This window comes from Corvus brachyrhynchos, unplaced genomic scaffold (assembly GCF_000691975.1).
Source record: "Corvus brachyrhynchos isolate BGI_N302 unplaced genomic scaffold, ASM69197v1 scaffold52, whole genome shotgun sequence".
Taxonomy (NCBI): Eukaryota; Metazoa; Chordata; class Aves; order Passeriformes; family Corvidae; genus Corvus; species Corvus brachyrhynchos.
In genome coordinates this window covers 2,096,206-2,121,210 of record NW_008237221.1, presented here as the reverse complement: position 1 = coordinate 2,121,210, position 25,005 = coordinate 2,096,206, and the positions used below count along the sequence as shown (strand labels likewise).

General features: G+C 40.0%; 1 protein-coding gene across 2 annotated transcripts in view; it reads left to right on the top strand.

Annotated features, from left to right (window-relative positions):
• Positions 1–21,452, top strand: part of PTPRN2 (protein tyrosine phosphatase, receptor type N2) — a 583,516-nt gene extending 562,064 nt beyond the window's left edge. For both annotated transcript variants that reach the window (XM_017728914.1, XM_017728913.1), the window contains 2 exons: positions 12,058–12,131; positions 16,746–21,452. In XM_017728914.1, coding sequence (XP_017584403.1) covers positions 12,058–12,131; positions 16,746–16,817 — 146 coding nt within the window. In that variant the 3' untranslated portion in view covers positions 16,818–21,452. The remainder of the gene's footprint in view (positions 1–12,057; positions 12,132–16,745) is intronic.
• The last annotated feature ends 3,553 nt before the right edge of the window (positions 21,453–25,005 follow it).

Here is a 25,005-nt window from a genome sequence, read left to right as displayed (position 1 = left end):
TACTCGCTCTGCCTGGAGACCCACAGGACTGCACCCTGTGAATGCCAGCTGCTCAATATTGTGACAGGACACCCCGGAAAGAAAACAAAAAAAAAAAAAAGAAAAGAAAAAAAAAAGAAAAAAATGAGATTATGAGTCTTCCCACTTTCATTTTTCTGAACTGAGAGGCTTGGATAGTGTAGATAATAGTTTGATTTTTAGATATTAATCCAGCCAGCAGCTGCTTAGGGTTTGCTGACCATTCATTTTCTTGTGTTTGAACTAGCTGAAACAAGATGAGTCAAAGGGAAGGCGAATATGAATTTTAAAATCCTTTTAAAGTATTGATTTCCAAATTCTAAAACCCAGCAAAAAAGATTCGATTTAGCAAAGCCAAACCAATGGTTTATTCTCTTGCATTCAAAAGCTTGGATTATAATTGATGAGCACACACACTCTGACCTGGGCTGGCTGCGGAGGTTATCTCCCCAAGTCCTTTCCTTGCCCCTGCTACCCTATTGTCTGAGGGTCTTGTGAGTCAGCTCCTGAGCAGATGCAGTTTATACCGTGACATTTTAAGGCAAAACAAAAGATTCCTTAATTCGCCTTCTGACTCATCGTGATCAAATGATTTGGGCTAATCTGAACCCTTGCTGAGGTTTTGCTTATCTGCTGTGTGGATTTAACAATCATAATGAAGTTGTGGGGTTAGCTCCTCTCTGAAAGGATTTTATGAAAGGAAATGCTTGCCCATATTCGTGTTAAAATGGATTCAATCTGCTTATTTTTGAGTCCTTATGCAAAGTCTGAGAAAATTCTACTGTTCATTTGTGCTGATACAAGTCTAGAGGTGACGATTTCTGACATGCTTTTTGGTGAATGAGGGAATATTTCCTCAGCCTAGGATCCAGCTTCTCCAATGAAAATAAAATTTAACATACTACATTTCATACAGAGGTTGAGAGAATGTATAATGTAAATGGGAGATTTCTTTTTTCTTTTTTTTTAGAGGTAGTTAATGGTAAGAGGGTCAAAAAGTGGGATTAGGAACAGATGGTATTCTGGAGAAAAATTTACAGCAGAAAAATTCAGAACTAAAAAGTATAGCTGTTTTCAGGGTCTAAGTTTGAATTAATCACACGGCTGGTCTTTGAGATTTGAGTGAGACATATTATTATCTCTAGGAACACAAAAAAAAAATGTAGAGCCAAAATATTGAGGTTTTCTTTGTTTACTGCTGTGCTAGCCACAAGACTGCCTCAGTTCTCAACAGCAGTAATGCCAACCATGTAAATCTGAAATGCTGCTATTTCAATTTCCAAAGGAAGTTCCTCGTGCCCATGTAAACATATTGTATGTTATAAGGCCAGTTTTTCAAATGAGCTGCATTTATGTATTGTAACTTTTATGTAATGAGTTACCCTGGAAACACAATTAGGCAAATAGTGCTCGTTCTTGCAGCCTTTCCCAGCAGATAATTAATCACAATGAGAGCTGGGCCCCCAGCTACATGCAGAAGTGTATAGGGAATGTATAGGATAGTTTTTCATGGTCCAGCCTGAGATGAGCAGAGAACTCTCACTATTCAGAAAAAGCTGTTTAAAACAGTGTTTATTTCCTTTGAAAAGCACATATGATACTTTAAAGCTTTTCACATGTTATTGCCAGTATGGAGTCATCAATTAATAGTTCATAAGAAGAACATAAAAATGTAGCATGTTCTACAAGCTTCTGTTCTGAAATGGATTAATGACCTTGGGGAAGTTGTTCTTGGTTGATGTTTCCCACTGTATGCTGTATGGTCTGCATTTTTAGATGGTTTCCTTTATGGCATGTAAAGATTTCAAGCAAAAAGCAAACATGTTATTGATAAAATTTCTTTATCTTTTTTTTCTTTTTTATATAATTTAGTGGCCAGGTATTACCATAAAAGAGCCATATTTCTTGAGTTGTTTGCTATTCTGAGGATTTTATTGGAAGCAAATTGGGAGTAGGGAAGTATGGTAGAAAGCAATCCTAATTATCCAGGGTTTGGGGAAATGAATTGTGAAGAAAGACTGATCAGACATGGGCTGTTCCTTGGGAGAGGGGGCACGAGGGGGGTCCCCACAGAGTGCTAGAAGACCCTGAAAGAAATGTATTGATGTCAATAAGCAGCTTGAGATAGTGACTAATTTGAAAACAAGAGGTCATTGACTGAAACTAAGGAGGAGACAAGCAGATAAGGAATTCGGGCGGCATTTTTTCACACAATGGGTAGGTTAGGATATGGAAAAGTGAAAAAGCTGGGTCACAGAAGTACTATGCTACCAGTTTGAAAGCAGCTAGGCACATGTTTGCAAAAGGAAGTTTATATACAGAGAGTAAAACCATTTCTTTTTCAGTAGCTAATCTCATGCAGCAAAGTGTTCAATTGACCAGTGGTAGTCTTTTTGGCTGTAAAGGGTACAATTTGGTAGCTGAAGTGTAGTTATTCCACAGTTTCTATAGCTGGGCCAGTTTAGTCACTTTTAAGGATAAACTCTGTTAAAGAATGAATCCATAACAGTTGCTTCTTTTATTCAGGTCACTCCATGTACTGTCTTGTGAGAGCTTTACCACCTACATGCAATGTAAAATGAAAGTAATGTAAAATGTAGTTCTTACAATTTAATAGATTCATGTAGGCAAGCTGCTTCTGTGTCTCCTGGAAAGATAATGCGTATTTTCCAAAGGGGACTTCAAGATTTTTTTTAAGGCCAACTGAGGTGTGTTTTCATAAATGTCATTTTTGCACATCTTAACTTTGCACATCCTAAGTTTGTTCGTGTTGATTCATCGCATGGAGATAACTGCCTTTCAGGTATTTTACCAAGAGTTTCTGAAAAAGATAATAAAAGAAGCAAATTGTGTAAAACTCTATGGGAGCTGATCCTGAGGAACACCTATTAGTAGGAAGTAACAGCACATGCATAATACTTGCTCTGTATGTGCTTTGTATGTGTGTGTGTGTGTCTGCACATGCGTGTGTAAGTTGAATTTAGATGTATGCACTGGTATTTTCTAGAGTGACAATAGGTGATTATGGGATATTTTACCCCATATGGAATAGAACTCATTAACTTCCATTTCTTTAGCAATTCTTCTGTAGTAATTTAGGCATATTCATTTTACTTTTAACTTCTGGGGAGGGTGGAGGAATCTAATTGTAAAAGAGAAACATTTCCTATAGTGTATAGAATGTGATGTGACAATACTCACACGCAGTGGAAGTGAGGAAGGATTGGTCCTCAAATTAGCATCCATTTGCATTCAGTTACAGTGAGTGGTTTCTGCATAGTTTTTTCTGCATTGACCAAGGATATTAACTTAAAAACTGACATGTCGGCAGTGAATTTCTATTCCTGCAAGGCTGTTAAAATCAGTGTAAAACTTAGAAGCATTATTTTCCTGTATCATTTTTTAAAATATTAGACTGTGCCTAGGTCTTTCATCTTCAGTGTCACCCTCCTTTGGATTGTGTACTGAAAAAGCCATATCACATTTGTACATTTATTACATGCAGTCTTCAAGTATTAATATAAAATGTGTAAACAAGAACACATTATGTAATGCATATATGTAATGTATACTCTGTGTGTGCATGACTGTCACAATAATTTTAATTATTTCACTTTTATTGCTTGAAGCACTCCCTTCTCCACTTACATGCTTGCTTTCCCCACTGGGTACTTCTGTTGAAGTTGGTTTTGTTTGGTTTTCTTTTTAATAAAGGTAATGAAATTTTAATTTGGGTTGTTGTTAGGTGCACAGAAGCACTTACGTATTTTGTCTGAAATTACAGACAGTTCACTGACTCAGGTGTAGGCTGGATCCATCCCTAACTACACACACATGCACACAGATTTTGTTCATCTCAAAGACTGAATAAGCTTATAATGAAAATGCCAACCTGAATACATTAATCTTTTTTGTTTTCTTTAAAAGCTTTTCTCTTTCCATGAAAAGCATCAAAAGATCCTCCTGCCCAAGAGCAGACGTCCAGCAGCAGCAATCTGGATAACTACAAATGGAAATTTCTTTTATTTTTGTAGTTTCTACCTGATGGTCAGCTCCCTTTTTTATCTCTGATACTTAACAAGTGTTTGTAATTTAGTGGACACTTAGACAATGCAAGTTGAAGGAAGAAAATACTCTTGTTTCTTTACAAACAGCAGTTACTCATACGACACATTTTTCACTTCCATGGCCATCACTACACTATACTGCTGGTTTATCTTTTCACTGTGATTCCATGTTGCCTTTCTTTTGTGATTTTCCTCAAAATCACCAAATGTGGAGGTGAGGGAAATAGGGAAGGCTACAGACACAAAACACAGATCTCAAACACTGTAAGATTTAGCAGATTCTAGCATTTGTGAGCCCAGAAATGAAGAGCAGAAACTCAGCTCTTTTCAGCCCAGGTTCATTCCAGCTAACTTTAGACATATAAAACATCTAGTGTTAAGCATCTCACCTAACCTAGTTGTCTGGGTCTCCTCAGTCATCAAGGAGAACGATACACATCTCTGGAGGATAATTCTCAGGCAAATGAATTGCCCATCAGAGCTTACCCTCTCTCTCTTAGCTGTTGGGAGAGGAGATGACTAACTCCAATTCGAACTTCAAGGATGGCTGGAGTAGATGAGATGAGGTTGGGCCTTTGAGACTAAGCTAGTTAGTAAATATTACCATTTTGCCATTAAAACTAATGGTCAGTGAAGAAGTGGTGTTACACTCCCCCTAGTTATGACCCTTTTCTCTTTAATCAGATTGAGTTTGCCCCTCATATGGTGTGATTAAATGTTTTGCTGCGACATTAAGTACTCAATGGGGCAAGCGCTCGCTGGGGCAGCTACACAAGCCTTCCTTTAGAAGCTGTCAGTGGGAAGCTGGAGGCGTGTAGGGCTTTAGGAGATGTGCAAATCTACAGCATATCTGTGCTATGTCCAGCTACATTAGACATTGGAAACAGCATGGCTGTGACAGTGTAATAGTCCATGAGTGCTGATTTACCCTCCTAACTCCCCAGAGAGCCCGCTTCTGTCTCTATACACTATGACAGACAGAAGTATAGATGGGTATGTTTGTGTATTAGGCTCCTGACAGACCTGGATCTATTTACTGTCTGTCCTTTGATCTCCATAGTTCACTGTCTATTCCCTTGCTGTGGCAAAGCTGAATGCAGAAAAGGGCCAGAAAATCCAGTAGTAAACCCAAGAAAGCCTCTTTGTCAGTCTTCACATGAGGAGGGAAGAAAGGCAGTGAAAAGCCGCTGCACACGTGTTTGCTTTGACCATGACGCATCAGTTTTAGACATGAGTCATGCAGCCATCACCCAAACATGACAAACACTTGTATTCTTCCTAAACACAGACACACTGTGATGAGACAGCTCGGTGTCCTCACTGGCACTGTGTTGTTTCCCCTTATTTTCTTTCTCAGGTGTATTTTTGCTGTTTCACAATATTGCAAATGAATCTTCCATTGCACTCCTGGCTGCCTGGGAATACTGAGCCATGCATGATCCCAGGCTAAAGGCTGCTGATCAGCAGCATCCTGCAAATATTAATTGGATCTTTTTCAGCTTCAAGCAACAGCAGCATAAAGAACTGTATTAGGGACTCTTCCTTCAAGATTTTAGCAAGCCAGTTTTTAATCTGAGCTAAGAAGTCTCTTTGCCCTTCAAGGCCTAATTCAAAATCTATACAATATAATAAATAAAAAAAGATGCATTAGGCAGGTAATATCTGACTAGAATGAAGCTGAATACATTCTGCTACAAAAAGAAAGGCATTTGACAGGTAATTTCTGTATTCCCCTAGTACTCCATTTTTTTCTGTTGGGATAAATGCTTATTCCCACACAGATCATCATCATTTCCTTAAGGAGAAATGGTGAAGGTGCTAAGGACCCCCCCTTAACAACTGCTCAGTATGACTCCTACCTCATATATTCAGTATTGCGATCACTTTATGATCAAGGAGAACAGAAAGAGGGCTGAGAAAGGTGCAAAGGGCATTGGAAGAAAAATAAGAGGATCTATGTAGGTCTTCACCTCTCTAGCGTCCAAGTACCCTATAATCATTAGTGGACTTGCTTTCATAACAACTCATTAGGTAGGAAAAAAAATGGTTCATTTTATAAATGATGGTGTGAAACATAGGGTGAATTTAATGATTTAGCCAAAGTGGTGCAGGAAGTCAAAGTCTCAGTCTGGAAGAGAACTGAAATCTATCTAAACATAGCCCCCTAATGACTAAGCCATCCTTTAGGATGTAACAAATTTATCGCCATTCTGCAGAGTTATAATCATGTCTTTTTGAGGATATATGCCAGTAGATCTCAAAGTTGCTCCCAACTAGAAAACTCCTTTTTAATTTAATATTTATGAGCGAAATGTATTTGTGAAACATTCACAAAGAAAACTCTTCGGTTTGAGTTAAAAAGAAACCCCCCACAAATAACTGCTTTGATGAAGTATTTAAGCATCATTTTATTTTTATAAATACACAGAAAATTCAGAGCATCTAGAATCTAAAATATTCCTTTTAAGACAGAGCTTTAATATAAAATTCTATCAGTCTCACAGAATCTACACTGCACTTTTCATTAGTACTGAATAAAATAGAACTTTTGACTTTGCTTTCAGTGTATGTTCAAGCCCATTACATAAAAATCTCAAAGATTACCTTAATTAAGCTAAAACTTCTCATGCATTTATATAACAAATGCTGATTGTTCATATAACTGAAAAAAAACCAACCCAGCACATTTTCAGATGCACAAACTCTGTAGTTTGCTGAACCTGAAAAAAACTTTTTAATGATATGCCTTCATTTTTTCTTCCCAGCTGATACATTTACAGAAGTTACCCCTCTTGACAAACATTGTCATATTCCTGTGCCATCACAGTGACAGCAGTACTGCTACAATGTGGAAGAGATCATCCTCCATGGAGTGTTTCTCGTGTGTCTTGTGTTTAGCAAAATAGGTCCCCTGCCATGGCTGGGAGAATGAGAAGAGAGGGAGGCCTTCATTATTATGGACATAAAGCTAACATTAGGTAATTCACGGTGATTTTCAATATTGTGAGCTGCTGGTCACCTCCTGGAGCCTATTGCAGCAGAATTAGGCTGGGTCGTTATTTATTGCAGGAAAAAGGGGGAATTTACCCATGTTTTTATGACATGCTGGATACTCCACTTACACGACTGTCCAAGGGCAAACATTTTAACCCCTTGAGATCTGCTAATCAGGAGCACCAGCTGTTAAGTGCCAGCGTGCATCCTGCATTCATGCCTGCGGGGAGAGAGAGGGTTGCGAAGGATATGACCCTAAACTTCAGAAACCGCTTCTCTCCTTGGGGGCAAAATATCATTCAGCTTGCATCTTCTCTTGTTTTCTTTTAGTTTATCCAGTTAATGTTCCTGATGTGGGTTGCCGTGCACTCACTGTGAATGCTTCAAGCCTTTAGGAAGATGATAGTTAATTACTGAAGTTAAAATCTGACTTGCACTGGTGTGGAAGTGCTTTCAGAGGTATTTACTCAGCCAGCTCACTGAGCTGCTAGGGGCAGGGGAAGGCTAGCAGTATCTGGCTCACAGTGAATTACTGCAAATGCATGTTCTGTTTAAAAAAAAATAGCACATTGCACAGTCATTTCTCACAATACTGCTGGTACAATATTAGCTCAGTCTCACACTAAGTTACATTCCTATGTTCATTTAAAACAAGCAATGAAATCCATTGTGAAAAAGCCTGTCACAAACGCAACCCAAATTTATTCCCTGTAGAGTAAAATACAGTCAAAAGGTGAAAAGACAGTTCTTTATTGTTTAAATGCTTCTTCTTTTATCCCTCTCTTTAGCTTCTGAAACCAGTAGCAGACAGATAGATTTTGGTGGGAAGAAAAGATAGAAAATATTGCCTTTTTGACATATTTTGTTTTCTTTTCCAAATGTCACTTGCTCTCCAGCCTAGTATTTTTAACCCTTCCTCTAGATTATTAGTTGTATGACAAAAAAGTAACGTCTGCATCTATTACTGGACTTAATAGTTTAGTAGCCTAAGCAAAACACTTCAAATAATGGGATATCCTTGGAATCAGTGGATCAAGCTCTTCCAGGTTTTGCTCTAAACCACTGCATCAAATTTAGCTTGTATGTGGGCTTTCCAGATAAGCAATATTTAAAATGCCTTAGCTGTGTGTGGATATTTTGCAGCCATCTCAGTAAGAGCATGGTTTGACCTTAATGTCCTTAGATGCAATATCCCTCTCTCCCCACGTCATGTAGCATATGCTGTATTTTTTGCCACCTGAAAAGGCTCAAAAGCATAAATAAAATGTTATTGGGCACTGTAGAATGTTATGCCATACTCTCATACTCCCAGATTAAAGAGAAAGCTCAGCATGGAAAGGAAAGTGTTGAATTTGTGTCAGATTTCAACAAAATAATTCCAAAGGGAGTTGAAAGTCCACGCTGCACTTAAACACTGAGCTCCTCTCACCTGTGAAGGCAGATTGGGTTACCTCCCTTTGTGCCTTGAAAGACTCTTTCTTTGTCTGTGACTGTCACCAGAAAACTTTCCGCAGACTATTGCACATGCCAGTGGTAGTGAGCTGAATTTACATAATACAGAAGCAGAGTAGCCTAAGCTCGAATAGAAAAAAGCCCTCATCACAAAATGAGATTTAATAGGGGACTAGCAATATATATTTAAACCCATTTATTTTAGTTACAATAAGGGAATAGATGTAGAGGCCGAGGAGGAAGAGAGGCTTACTCAGCTTACTCTTGTAGCAAGAGAACAAGTCATGCTGACTTTTTCCTATGCCACTGATTTAATCTCTTGTCCTGTAAATTTTCTTGTTCCTAGATGTTTTTCTTCTGAAACAGTGTCCTGTCTTTGCAGCACTAAGTTTCACTGATCTGTCTCTCTAGGCACTTATGTCCTTCCCATCACTGTAGTATCCACAGCATTCAGAGGTGGAAAAAAGGGTGTAGCAAACCAATCCACGTCTCTGCTTTGGATTGTCTCTAGCCCAATGGTACCTCAACAAGACTTGATCTGCTCTACTTTTCCTTCAAATTACCTATTGCTGAGGACATCAGAAATGCTTTTGGGTGACCTGCTGATCACAACCCATGGGCTGGGGACACTAGTCAGTAAAAACAGATGTTTTAGGGACTTTACTGACAAAACACTTCAGAACAAGCTTCCCATTAAGCATACTAGCCCACTAGTACTGTTCTTATGTTCCAGTGCATGCATATGCTTTGGTGTTTTGCTAAAGTAGGATTTTTAATCAAGTGTTGTTCATACTATTAGTCATGTCAAAAAAGCAAACATCAGTTCACTAGTAAATGCCTGCAATCTGTATCACAAAAATGGAGGAATTAACTCTTTCAAAGGTAAATTCAGAAGCCTGTCTAGCCATTAAAGAGTGTAACTAGGTCTTTTTGTGAACCTTTTCTGTTTTTGTCCTGAGGCTAGAGTATTTTCAAATAAATTTCAATAGAAATAAATTTTCAATAGAATTTTCAAATAAAGATCGTCCCTCACTGGTGGGGGGACATACATGTTCACAGTCATGGGTACTTGAGCCTGCAATGCAGTGGGAGGATCTCTGGGTTCATCCTTGCAGCATACACCTTGGAAGCTCAGGACTGTGGTTAACCTTGTCCATGGATGGCAGTGTCTTAAATATTTCTCATATCTTAATTTCTGAAAGGAAAATTCCTCTTACTTTGAACCAAGATGCTACTGGAATATGCTACGTTTATTTCCTGGTTATCAAATGAGGCTACGAGTGAGCCTGTAAAGCATGTGCAGTACTCACGTAGCTCTGCTTCCATCCACAGCTGTGGTGGAACAGGAAAATCCCACCTAATTGCACATGTATGTGTGAGATTAAACACTGAAGAGAGCTACTGTGTTACACCAGTGTTAGGGTTTGTGCAGAGGGTACCTTTACTGATGCTTTCCAGATGAATTGCCACTGGAAAACCTGCAACAGATCTAAGGTATAATTACTGTCACTGTTATCAGACTTTACAGCATACGTAAGTATTTATTGCTCTGCTCTGTTGTAAGGAGATTTGGGGGGTTTTCATTTTAAAATAAAACCTTCTATTTTTTTTCAAAGCTCATCCCTGTAAATCCCAGGGAGGGGTGGGGAGCAAAAGCCATACAATGCCCCAACCCATGGTAATTAGCAAAACTATCTGTCAGACACCATTTCTAAGTCGTCACTGTTATATTTACTGAATGAATTCATTCCATTTCTGATACAGCTGAAGAACATATTTTCATTGATTTGAAGAATACATTCCAAATCAATTATTCTTGTAGGGTTGATGTTATTTTTAAATAAAATTTCGTATCTTTTATCAAGAAAACCAGATGAAATCATTCACTGTTTGTTCCTTTCCTGAATTTTTTAAAAGATGGTGCTGAGCTATAAAGTTGAGTTGGGTATATGAGGTGCATGATGTTTACATTGATAGGAATCTAACTACAGGTAGACAAGCCCTCAAATTACAAGAGTTGTAGGAAGAGTGGTAAGTGTTGAGTACAAGTCTCCAAATTCAGTCCTGGGAACTGAACTAGTATATATTCTAGGTGTGTACAAGCTACATTGCAGCAGCAATGCTTTAGGTGCATGGCCCACAAGCTGGCCACTGAGAGCCCTGTGAATATTTGGGGATATTTAAATGCCTCCAGAAGGAAGTCCCAAATTGGCACAGGCTGGCACAGGAAATTCGTAGGACCAGGCAATGGGAAGTGGTTGTCAAATCTTTTCCAGAGCACACCACAGAGTATCCTTTAAAATAGAGCAGAGTCCAGAATTGTAGCCAATCCATGCCCTTGATGAACCATCCAATGATGAAAGTGAATGCACAAAAGAGGAGAGACCTGAGGTCAACACCTTTCCAAGCTCCTGAAGCTATGGGCCCACATCAGCCCTAGGAGAATGAACAGCCAGCCAGGGCAGTAGGGCATAGTGGAGCAGAGATGGGGTAGTTAAACTTGGGTTAGGATGACCCTCTGCCCATCTGCCTGGTGCTTTGGTACCATGAGATGTTCTTGCAAGATACAGAAGGGAGCAGATACAAGAGAGCCAAATTCTGAGGGTGAACTTTTCACCTCAAAGGATTTCCAGCCAGGCTTCTACTCTTGAAGCTCATGCAGAAAGGACCAAAATCCTGATGTTCCCTTGATCCCTTCATAAAACATCAGATTCGGCACTTAAGGAAAAAGAGGAGGGTGGTCTTGAAATATCTTTCACTGGAGGAAACTGAGGAGGAAATCAGCATCTCCCTGTCCCCTTCAGTTCTCTAGTCTTTGTGGATTATGAGAAAGGGGTGAGGGACAAGGACTTGCTTTGATGTCCATAGTTCATGTACTAAACGAAAGCTCCTCCATGTGCATGGGGCAGGGAGCCAGTCCCACAGCAGTCAGGCTGGCTGTGCCTATTTCTCATGTCCTGGTGTTGCCGATGGCTACAGGGCAGCCATGTCCTGACACCTGGAGTAGAACCAAAAGAAAATGCCATAGACTGGCCAGGTGAAACAGAGACCACACACAAAGCTGGCCTGACAGGTCCTGAACTAGGAAGCCACAGACAGGTTTTCTGGATGTCAGCTGCAGATGACAAAAGGTCACCTAAATCTTGTTTTTACAGCATTAATCTTTATGTGGTTCAGGCCCTTAATTCAGTGCATACTCTTAGAAGTGACAAGGGGACACTCAGTGGCATTGCCATGACAGACCCTTAAGTTCCACAAAATATATTCTGCTTTAGGTGCAGAGACATTTTTAAGAATTTGTTTTTCTCTGGCTTCTCTTGAATTAATGTTAGTAAAAGGCACCCCAACCTCTTATTTTTCTATATGAAGACAAAAATTGCAGCTGCCTGCCAAGTCTGCAGAGAGATGGATGTAATAATTTTCAATTGGACTGTTAGCCCAAAGGGAACCTGATAGCAAGAGATTGACAGATGCAGCATGGATTATCTTGTGCTCTGAACTCAGCCCAATTTGTGGTTTGTTGCAGGTGCTAAAGAGATTGATATTGCTGCTACCCTGGAGCACTTGAGGGACCAGAGACCGGGCATGGTCCAGACAAAGGTACTGTCAATAAATCCACTGGGATTTTAAATACATTAAAGGTCTTTCACAGTAGTTATTTTCATGACAGAAGAGAGAGGGTATGACCTAATTTAACGCAGGTCGCTTGCTGATTACTCTGTTTGGCTCCCTACCAACTGAGGTTTATTTATGCTGAAGATTTATCTAGGTTACTTTCTTTGGTGTTTACTGTTCTTTCTTGTAACGTCTCCAGCATCTATCTTGATTACCATATATGAAGGACAGTCGAGACAACAATCTATAGCCTGCTAAGGAAAATGTGCATTTGAAAGAATGTTCTTGCTTTCATCCTGAACTATGGATTATTTTCTTAGAGTATCTGTGCTTAACAGTGCATGTAATTTTTTTTTTTTTTTTAAAGCTTCCACTCATTAAAGAGAATATAACTGCTGCATTTGATTTTTTTTTTTCTGGAAAAAAGAACCCAAAAGTTTGGGGTTAAAAGAAATAAAGTTTTGCAGGGAATCAAGTAAATTTTAGTATCTTTGAACAGAAGAGCTTGCATCATGCCTTGTCCTTTATGGATGTAACACGATAACTATATTTTTACCCTTTGGTGAGATGAATTCCTTACTCTATAATTTGTGTAAGTTGTAATAGTTTTGACATTTTTCCACAATGCAAAACTTTTAAACATAGTAGCTGATGGTGCAGTTGTAGTCCCTTAAATTAGAAATGAAAGTTTCTATGATTAACAATTCCAGTGATGTATGGAATGATATTCTGGGATATTTGCTGCAAATTAAGAGCTGCAAATATGACAATTAAGAAACTCTTTCATGCCATGGAGATGAAATAAATCTGTTTATGGCCTTATAAGATATCAAATGATAGTCATAGTCCCAAACTGAGTAACAAGAGCAATGTGACAGCACTGTATCTTGGCTGGGCTGAAACTGATAGGAAATTCTGCAGTGTTTAGGGAGTTGAAATTGCTGAGGGGCAAAGGTGAAATAAATGTGTGCTGCAGGAGTCATTGGTTCATAACTTTTCCTGAATCTCTTCCCAATCATGTTATTTCCCACTAATACTATGGAAAATACTGCTGAAGAACAGCTTGGGGAACGTTAATTATTATTTGCCAATTAAGTAAGTGCATGAAAAATAAAGATGAGCCAGTCAAAACTAACTAATCTTTATCTGCAAGTAAGACATAAAATTGCACAAGTCTTTCTTCTGCTTTGATTATTCAGACTGGGAAAAAAGGCAAATAGCACACAGTATCCAGTGTTATATATATTTACTTTGAGGTAAGATGCAAGTCCTGGACTACTCTGCAAATGCATTCAAAATATGTAGCAGCTCTGTGGCAACATAGAGCTCTGGTTCCAGTTTCCTTCTCAAGGCAGAGGAATTACACCTTGTTGCCTTCAACAGAAGAAAAAACATCACTCCAGAACCAAAGAATGAGGTTATGTGAACAATTTCTCCTACTTAGCTCAGCAATAGTTACCTGAGTTCCATGAAAATCTCCCTCAAGACATGTTTATTCCCTCCAAACATTTGTCTGGAAGAGCTCCAGAAAACAAATGTATCCTGTGTTTTCATCCAGGATGAAAAATTTTCTTAGGATATTGCTTATCTCTCCTCTTGCTCCTTCTTCCATCATTGTCATTTTCTCAAAACCACCCAAATCACTTATTCAAGCTAATGTCTTGCAAATTATAAATATCTGGTTACATGCTAGCAATGCACGATCCCCTGAGAATTTTTCTGATGGATTTAAACAAACCCCTGTGCTTTCCCAACTGAATACAAATGAGGAGTATTAGACTCTTGGAGTAATTTAAAACGATGGATTAAAAGTCAGGTTAGAAATGCCAATTACAGGATATCCCTAGGCAAAATAAACACTAACTTCCTTCAGCAATGTTATTGTGTTTCCAGCAGGCAGCGCTCCACCTTTCCAATAGGCATAGGAAGGATTTGTTTGCAGCATTTTGTCTTCTGGAAGGGATCTTTAATTCAAAAGCACGGTATATAATAAATTGTAATGAAATTATCATAACGACATTCTGCAGTTCTGAGAAGCATAATTGAGGGTTTGTGGGTTTGTTGTTTTTTTTGCAGGGGAATCATAAAATAGAATTGATATGCCACATGTGAGAGGAAAAAGTAATGAAGGAGGAAGTGTATTCTCTGTGATGGGAAAAATATATATTTCCTTTTTTTCCTGTCTCCTATATCCTCTCACAATCTGTGATATTAGATAGATTCCTTACTGTGTTGTATATGCTACATGGACTCACTTTGTTTTCCTGGGAATTTTTATCCGTAGACTTAATGAAACATAGCCATAGCTATGTTTTATTAAGTATATTCTTGTCACCTCTGCATTATAGGTGAACTGACACCACAGAATGTCTGTCCAGCTCTGTTTTCTAGGCAAAGCTGGATGTTAAAATTCATCTCCAGAGAGTCTTGTATCTGCAAATAGAATATGTGAATGGCAGTGTAGCTGTACAAAACAACAAACCGAGCTCCTTTAAAAATTACTGACATTAATTGTCTCTAACTGCAGCTGTCCTCATGGAGAAGTGTGGAAGGTGTGGAAAGACTTTTCCTGGGAGGGTAGTGATGCACATCAATGGAAGCTGCACTCCCGGCCTTTCACCTGGGTGTGCTATGCAGAAGGATGGAGGGGGAAGAGCTCAGCTGCACCATCCTTGACAGGCCATGTGCCCACACATCTCATGTCTGCTCTACTGTCCCCTTTACTGCAGTCAGTTTTGAGCTCTGGCTGTGCAGATTACACTTTGTAAATTGTTTTGCCTCAGTCATTAAGGTCACACCTCCTGTTGCTGAGTCCTTGGGCGAGGCAGACACTCTTCCTTAGGCTTGTTGAGCTGGTACAAGCACCCAGTTTGGTTCTCCCCAGCATGGCCAGTATATGCCCTCTCTGACCCTGCTGCTCTCCAGCTTCTCTCACACACTCATTGTGCCCCAGTTAAAATACAACTGATGCTCCTGGATGGCCCCCAGCATTCCCAGGATTTCCTTTAATTGCAGAGACCTTAGACAATGCAGGGAGCCATAGGCAGTCATGTACACCATTTTCAGTGCCTACTGATGATGAGTCCTGCTCTTTAGGGTGAATTGATTAAAAGCTGTTGGCTGCAGTCCAGCAAGTGTATATGGATGCCACTTTGACAGCACCAAGCAGACAGCAAAATTCTTGAATGGCAGTGTCGCTGAGAAATTATTCTGAGTTTTGTTCTGCTTTTTCTGCTCTGGCACTGCGCCCATCACTGCTTCTCTGAAGCATCTCCACATGGGAGATGACTGCATAAGACAAGGCAGAGAAGACTGGCACTGGATTGCAGGAATTAAGAGTCAGCTGCCTTTCTGAACTATGAGCTGTACATCTGTAGTTTGTTCTTTCATCCTTCCTGTAGATTTCTTCAGTAAAGTGAAACACTGCGGAACATTAATGCTATTGGCCCAGTGATTACTTTTGGGGGTGGCTGTATTCTGTAGCCATCCCACACAGCCCCTGGTAGCCCTAACTGAGGGGCTGGAGGTGCAGACCACCTATTTTCTAATGGGAGACACAGATAGTATCCCAGCAGTAATCTTGGGATGCTTTGCAGGGTACATCTCAAACCTGCATCCTAGGAGTCGATTCCTCAGCAGCTCTTGACCCCAGCTGGCTTACACTCTTGGAGTACTTCCAGAAAATCCAGAAATTTCTCCACAGTTCTGGTGTCTTTGAATTACCTGTATTTTGAGAAAACTTTCCACTGAAAAGTCTCCAACTCCAAATCACCCTGTCAGACATTTCAGTAAGCTAAATTACTAAGAAAAAATTACTTGCTTGGAAAATATAACACCTGTTAACTTTGAGGATTTAAAACTCCTTTGCCCTTCTGTAGGACTACACAGTTCAGGAGTGTGTTAGGTTTGCACTTAGAAGAAGTCGCCGTTCATAGCTGTGTCCTTCACACCTCTGCCAACCCAGCACAGAAGCATCTTAAGCATTTTGATGTTGAGGTTACTGTACATTAATAGCAGAGAAAAGCCTTCCCAAGCATTTCTTATTTAGGAGTGGTCTTAACAAAATTGAGTAATTTGTGGGTGTGGAAAGGACATTAAAAGGAGAGGCTTAAAAAGATCAATGACAGGTAAGCCAAAAAAGCAGATATTGTTCTATAAAATAGATATCAGGGGAGGAGATATTTATTCTAGATTCTTTCAACTAGAAACAGTCCTGAGAAAAACCAGTCTCTGCTTTACAGCATCTCACTTACTTCATATTTCAGTTATGTTACTGAGTTCCCATCTCTGTGTCAGAAGGAAATGGCTGGTGATCAGCTACTCCCAAACCCTTCTGACCATGCAGCAGCAATACATCATTGTGTCCCAATAGCTTGGGTTCTGCTACTAACATTTTTCTCCATTAAAATTACTCCGGCTTCGAGATGCTGTCAAACATGTTATATGACATCAATAATCCCAGAACATTTTGTTCCTTTCCATGGTACTGTACAGTTCATCCTGCATATTCATATTTTTAACAATGTCTTGAGGACATTCAGCTGCTTCTGGAAAGTGTTTTGTTTTATTATTCAGGGTGTGTGTTTGTTCTCTCCACAGGAGCAGTTTGAGTTTGCTCTGACAGCAGTTGCAGAGGAAGTGAATGCAATACTCAAGGCCCTTCCCCAGTGAGCAGCTCAGTCTCCCGAAGGTTCCTGCATCCCTTGTTTTCCTCATCCTCAGTCCCTGTGAATGTTCTTGGAAACCGTGACCTGACCTTAACTGTGTATCTTCTGTTGTAACCACATAGTGATAGGGTTCTAACCAACTCCTTTAGCTGGTGAAAGTTCAACAGTTAAAATGTGTATTCTGTTTTTTGGGGTTTTAAACAATTTTTTAAAAGTACATCAAAGCCTCGGATTAAGTGACAGAACAATCCATGTAATTCCTCCCACATCCTCGAAGCCCTGAATGTCACACTTTGAAAGCACACATTCATGTTCTTAATAGCAAATATACAATATTGTGGGTAATTAGTGCAGTCAATATAGTCTCAGAAAACAGTGTTCTGTTATATTTTGTAACTTCTCAAAGGCTGAATAAGCGTGAGGGCCTGAAGAGGATGGTGATTGTTCTCATATAGTGCCAAGCTAGAGCATGAAACAGTGCTGTGGGTGTGAGCAAACACAGGTCCAGGCTCTGACAAGGAGAGCTTGCACCTTCTCATGCCAGGCTTTGGCAAGCAAATGTTTTCTTAACTGTTGTTTACTTTTCAGCTTTGTGCCATGAGAGGAAGAAAATCTGAACTATAAGTAAAACAGGCTTGCACGGTTGTTGCAACTGGGGAGAAAACAAGTTGGTCACATTAATGGGAAGCCAGGGCATAATGAGCACCACTCTGACCATGTACCTGGCGCTGACAGCACAGAAAAGGAGAGCACAGACTCCCCTCAGGTGATGGGAAAGGTCCTGTCAGCAGTCAGGTAACTGTCCAGAGCTGTTATAGAAAGAGATTGTTGGTTTTATGGGATTACTGAGGAAGAAAATGGGATTCTCCTCTTTATATTTTTGCATTTCCCTCTGTAAAGCTCTGCTGTGCCATCCTTTTTAGCCAGGAAAGTGTACTTCTGTAAAAGCCTGGCTGAAGAAGAACTCTCCAATCTGCATTTTATGACTCTCATCGAGTTTGTCTGATCCAGGCATTTGTTGCAGCTTTCTGCAGAGGCTCTGCTCACTCATTTTTCTGAAAGACACCTATTTGAACTGAGCATGAAGGGGTATAGCAGCACAAATGTTGAATTTCAGAGATTCATGTATTCTCAAAATCCTAATGCCTACTGTTGCAAAGTAATGCTAAAATATGTCTGTAAATGGTTTGGATATGCAATCTTGCTTCTGTGAATTCACAGGTTTTGTTGTGGTACTCTTCTAAAGGAATTGACATTATTGATAGAAAGTACTCTGATATGTTTGAATGAAGGGCCTGAGAGTAAAATTACTGAAGGTACCTAAGTGATCTAGGCTCTTAATTTCATTTTCAAAAGTGAATACTTGGATGCTTTTTCATATGCTATCTTACATCTCTGTGACTTAAGAATCTGGGGTGCTTCTTTCCCAAAATCTTATGAGTGTTGTGTGCTTGAAACCATGTTAGGCTAGTTGTTTAACTTCAGCACTTGAAAATATATAATTGAATTTAATTTGGGAAGGGGAGCTTTTATAAACTTCTAATCAGTGAAATGTTAAAAATAACAGTATCACAGAGTTTTGCTGGCACAGATGTGATGAGCATCAATCAAAATCAACCATGTTGCAATTTTGTGTTGTAGGTGTGGATATTGGTGATTTCTTCTTTTTAGCAATTAAAGAGTTACTAAAAAAAAACAAAACAAAAAAAAGCAGAAGGCTTGTTACTTTTTGCCATACATTTTTGTATGCTTTACTTGATATATGCTGTTGCTTAATTTGTGCATCCCATTACTATAGCAGTGCAGAGCAGTTACTGCAGATGCCATCATCCTCTTAAGTACACATACTGTACATTAAGCCACATGTTTATTTTATGGCCTAAGCATTTTAGAGCTTTCCTAGCAATAACTAAAAAAACTAATGGAGTATAAATGAGAAAATTGCCTTTTTCATTTGATAATTTAGGTTTAACAGGATTCTTTTATTACTTTAGCTAACACAAAATTGGAGATCAGGGCAGATGAGATCAGTTTGAGCCGTATCAGCAAGTGTTTGAAGTAGATTTACTGTGAGCCACGTACTGCAGCTTTCTGAAAATACAGGTAGTTGTATGCAAACAAACTGTCCAAAGAATCAAAATTGGGGCATCCTAAGCCAAGCCCTCTGATTAATGGGTGAAATTATTTCCCAGTGTGAGATGCTGTGCCATCACCCACTGCCAATGGGCTAATGGGGTTTTACCACAGATTTCTGCCCTGGGATTCATTAGTGTTTGCCTCCTGACTGTCCCTGTGCATACCACAAATATGACTGACGAGCCTTTCGTTGCACTTCAGGAATATTTTTTAATTGTTCTTTTGCAAATATTTGCATTTCATAATAGCAATTTCAGGGTGATCCCTATTAATTCACAAGCAGCTAAGTGTGGGACTTCATGCTTCAGAGTTTATTTAGCGTAGATTAGAGGGCATTAATCTTCCCCAAGGCTAATGGGGCAGGAATGTGTTGTTTTATTCATCCTTGTAGACCAGTTTACACAACAGAAAGATGCAGTCTTACTCAGAGGGTTAGAGTATCCCCCACTGACCATCATCGACAATCCTGTTATTTCAGCCATGTTTTGTACAGTTCTTCCACAAAGAGGTGCAAGGCTTATTCTGTTGACTGTAAACAACCACACAGAATATTTCATCTGTGCATAGCACACTGTTCACACCCCTCAATAAAGCCCTGTTTCTGGGGGTGATAATTTACTGCAGGGTCAATTAGTGAAACACAGGTTTCTGTTGCACCAGGGCGATCTAGAGGGGTCTGACTGTCCATTTCCCAGGAAGAGGCCAAAGCCATGGATGAAGCCACAGAGATGGATTTGCCATGCAGGGCAGGTATTTCTTTTCACTGCAGTTAACTTAATCCTTGTGGTCTGGCAAAGGATGTTATTTAGGCCAACCCCATGTCATTTGCACGGGACGCGGGATGCACCCCATGTTCACTATCAGGTTGAGTTGAGCTTCTGCCTGAAGACCAGGATCACCTGAGAGCTCAAAGTCAAATGAGACCCACCATCCTTCTCTGTTCAATTCTCTGCTGATCTTTAGTAAACTCATTGCAATTGAAGCTGGGGCTGGTGCCTGACGTGTGTCCACAAACAGCGTGTGTTTAATAGTAACAATCCTCACGTTCTTGATAAAGACAAATGAAGTGTACAGGTTCTGTTTGTGTGGTTGAATCTTCAAATGACATTTTAGGGGGTGACCTGCAGGAGGGAAATTTAACCCCACTGCTCAAAGTTTTCTTCCTCCCTGATCAGAGAGAGAAAGCCCTGTTTTCCCACAGGCAGCACACGCAGCTGCTGTCCCTGGGCAGGGCAGGGACCAGGGCAGACGCCCTGCTGACGCAGTTAGTGTGTCCAGATAGGAGGGACAGAAAGGTGGTTGTCACCAGAGTTGATAGTTCACAGGAGTAAAAGCACAGTTGCTCTCTCCAGCCTTTGCCCTTCCCATAACATGGGCTGGGAATTAGAGGGATGGAGGGGCAAGACAGCACCATTCCCCAAATCCTAGATCCCTGAGGTTCAGCCTGAGGCATAGGGCTGAACAACAGTGTGGGGTTTGCTGTTGGCTTCAGGTGTTTCAGGTGTGAGCTATAACCATTGCTGTTAGCCACTGCCATGGGACCTGCTGCAGCCCAGGTAACTCCCAGCCCAGTGGAAATCCTTGGCCAGGAATGAATTTCAGCAGAAAATCACAAATCCAAATCTCAATCTAGTAGCAAAACAAGCCAGATTATTTTTATAGAAGCTACTAAATGTTTAACACATTTCAAAATATTTTTAGAATCTACACCCATGACTAAACCTTGTCCCTGTCTCCAGCATGCATGCAGAACCAATCCCCATCCATCCCCAGGGGAATGACAGCTATAGTACCTGTAAGGAGTTCATGCTTTATTAGTCAAGTGGAACATTAATAAAACCTGGCCCACTTCATAATTTCCAGAATAGTCATTAATTAAAAAAACTGTTTATTGGAACAGAAAACAAGTATTTGATTAGCTTTGTTACAGAACAATAGCTCTCCTCATTTTTATTCTGCATATTTTTTCTTTCTTTAGAAAATTCTCTTAAGAAGCATTTGAGATAATTCGCTTTTTAAAACTGTACAGTTTCTATGGTTTTGCTTTTTAAATGAGAGTACACTTTGTAGATTTGATTATTCTATTTTTCTGTTAATATTACATTGGGCATTACGAAAGCATTCCCCACCACAGTGAAAAGAAAGTGATCCTGTTGGTTTATTGTAAAAGAAAAAAAAATAATTAAAACAAAATTGCAGAGCTGTGGCATACTCAATCCAATTCGAGCATGACTCTTTACTACTCTTCATTTACCACATGAGAAAAAAAATAAAGTTACACCAGCAAGATTTCATTTGAAGCTGTTCATGCATGCTGTTTGTACCGTATTTGATGGCATAATAATGTTTTGTTTACAACTTTTTCTTTCTTGTCATTCTATTATATTCTTTATATGTATATAGTTAAAAAAAAATATACAAAGTATTTTGTTCTACCTCTGTAAAAATCATACTTGTGAATAAAGTCACATTGTCTGTGGAGTATGGTATTGTGAATACAGCATTAACAGCTGGTGCTTTGCTTTTATTTGGGGGGTGGGAGCTGTGCCGATGTCTCTTGCTGGAGGGGTGGGGTCTGCCTACCCAAGGTGGGAACAGGAGGCTCACAGGTAGGGGCAGAAATGCCCTATTGATGGCTTGGATATGCACATTTAATCTGCTCTGAGAAGAGATTTCAGCCAGCTCAGGCTCAGGAGTGTGGCCTGTAAATATTGCACCTTACAGGGTTTTGATTGAGACAGATTCCTGTGTTCAGGCCAAAAGTGAAGCAAGCAAAAGAATTACTAAGTTACAGGGACCCTCCTTGTACTGCCAGGAAGTGGAAAAAATCACCTGGAGCCTGTGTCACAGAGTGTACAAGTTAACAAGCAGATTAAATGGTACCTGTTTTCAGGAAAATTAAAGACAGGAAAATATTTTTCGGAAGGAAAGGCTGGTGGATAAGACCATCACAAAAGGGCCAAGGATTTATAGTTTTAAAATAGTAGAAGTTCATAGAAATATTTGAACAGGTAACGGAAACTTCTCACTATATTAAATAAGGTTAAGAGAAATAAAGTATAAGGTTACCACACAAGCACAGAATACAAAAAAGTATTGGGGGGGATTCCTGGGGGATAGAAAGTCATTTTCCCATAAGCACTGTCCATTATGTGAAGGTTTGGATCTTCCCATGAAATACCTACTGTTAGCTGTCAGAGCAGTCTTTGGGTTTAGACAGCCCTGGCATGGCAGTTTTCATGGTCCTGTGTTAAAATTTTACTTGTGTTTTTGAAGAAGACTTAAAATGTGTTTGCCACTTACCTAGAAATCACTAGAAAAATGTAAACAGAAATATGAAACCATCTTGGTCCAGCACCCTTCCTTTCCATCAGAAGAATCACATTTTACATTCTTTAACAACCTTGGTTATGTAGTTGCATGTTTTAATATCTGTGCCTTTCTCAGTGTAAGAAGGTGACTTTCATCTTGGAAGCAAAATATATGCACCATTACAGCTATTTTCCTGTTGGTGTAATTTAGGAGGTCTTTCATCTCCAAGACAGCCTTCTGAAAACTCTGGAAACATCAGATGGAGGACAAAGAGAGAAATGCATTTAACTGTATAACTACTGGAGCATTGTGAATCTTCTAGGTGCACCCAGGTGCACCATTCATTCATGCAGGCAGTGCTGCTCTGGCCTCACACTGCACAGGTGCACACAGCTGTAAAAGCAAGTGCTGATGGGATTGGTATTCCTATTTTGAATGCTGAGCAAAGAACTGTGCACCCACAGGGAGGGGGAACAAGTAGGCTGGGTTTATCTTGGCTTTCACATAGGACCTTTCAAGCACTGTGTGCTTGAAACAACTGAGTCCTTGGGGAAATTCTTCTTAGGTCAAAAATTAATTTCTCCCCTTGAGAGTGCACCAGTTAACCCCTATATGCAGGTAAATCAGCAATACAGACAAAGGACTCAATGTGGATGACCAGTCTAGGAGAGTCAGCCTTGAGTAAGGTTTGGGCTCTATGGCTGATGTACTGCCCTCCACCAGATTTTTCCTGCAGGAGCTTCGGTCACACTTCTCAAAGATCCAGGAATATGTTACTCCTATCATTTCCAGAATATAGTACAGGTGGGATTAATCCTAACCAGCCTCTGAGCAGCTTTTAATGGACTTCTACAAATTAACAACTTGTCATAAGCTTCCTTTGTAGCCAATGAGGAAAATAGAGCATTTTTAGAGTGTGAATTACCTGTTTTGGCTTCCACTTCACCATGAGGTGATTCATCCTATTCACCCCATGCCCTGAAACAGGGAGCATCAAAATTCAACTATGTGCTAAGTAAAAAAGCATTTCCTTTTTATATTGAAAACCAATTCCCTCAAAACTGCCTTGGATCACTTGTGAGAAAAAGGGAAGTGATTTCTCATTTTACAGACCTTGAATTTACAGACATCCTTATCCTATTCCTCCTTAGTTTCTCCTCTTCCACATAGATGACTCATTTCCCCTCTTACTGTGCCTTTGATCACCTTTGCTACCCTTCACCTTAACTAGTTCAATTCTGTTTCTACTCAGAGGTACACAGGGCCCAGGCTGTGGTCCAGTGTCACACAGTGATGTTTTTAGATATTTTATATTTTTTCCTCTTTTTTGGAATGTCTAATCTTTTGTTGTCCTTCTCCTGAGGTGGTGGTGGAGGGGGTGCTCACAGACACTCATTCGCAGCAATACCGAACCCTTTTCTTCAGGTCATCTTTATATCTTTGTTGTTAAGGAGATGTATTTTGTGATATGCATTACTTTATTACCAGTGATTTCATCTGCCACCTTCACAGTCCTACATTATCACAAGGTCTCTCCATGGCACTTCACAGCTACTTTTGTTTTTATGATGGTAGGTAATAATGTGTCATTCACACTCTGCCACCTCACTATCACCTCCTTCTTTTCCCTATTGTTTTTAATTGGGGAATCACCATCACTACAAAAATTGTCCCTTTCTTCACAACGTGTTTCTTAACTTTTAATCACTCATTAACCGACAAAAAGCTTCCCCCTAATGCAATGGCAACTCAGTTTCTGTAAGAATCTTTCATGAGACAGCTTTTGCCAAATGCTTTTAGGAAAGCCAAATACAAAAAAATCAGGCACGGTCATCGAACTCCCTGATTCCTTCAAAGTCTCTTAGCAGGGTTTTGTGACACAACTTTCCCCCTGCAAAAGCCATGTTGCTTCTCCTTTCTCTTCATACCATCAGTTATGCAGGATCTAGACACAGGAGTGTGGATGCAGCTTACACAGTAGGACAGAGTAAAATAGCTTTGATATCCTTTTGGAGTCAGTGGAGAGCTACTGGATGGGCTAAAAATGGAGCTGTGGAGTTCAGCTAGTGCAACCCCCACTCAACACAGCACTTGGAGCACATAGATCAGGGTCATTCCCAGGCATGTTCTGAGTATCTCCAGAGATGCAGACTCCTCTGGGTCCTCTCTGTGAAAAATATCTTTTAAAGACCTCGTTAAAATTTCCCTTGATGCTGATTGCCAACCAGCTCCTCAAAAGGAGATGCCTTGTGCATGCAAATCCCTCTCTAGGTTCGATCACCAAGGTTGTCATTTACTGTAGAGCACACTCAGGCACGTAGCACACATGGAAGAATTTGTATTTAAGTTCTTAATCCATGAGCTGAATTCCACCCTCTGGGCAGGATTCAGTGCTTGCTGGTGAGGGGTTGATGTCACTGCTGATGCTGTGGGTCCCCTGCCCAGCCTGCAGCACTCCTGCCAAACAGCTGAGTCTGAGGTCTTGTGGTTGTTTGCCAGCCCTGTGTTGGTGGCTTAAATCTCCTGAAGTGCCTCAAATGATGTTGAATGCCCAAATTCAGTGATCTGAATCCCACATCGTGTGTCTACTAGTTGGGTTCTGTAGCTTCTACCAAAATTGAAGGTATGGGAGGGAATTTAACCGGACAGCAGTTTCCCAGATAACCCACCACTCCAAAAGAGGCAGCAGCTTCTGGAAACTCTCGTTTTGCCATCAGAGCTGGATTCAGGGCAGAGCTGTGACT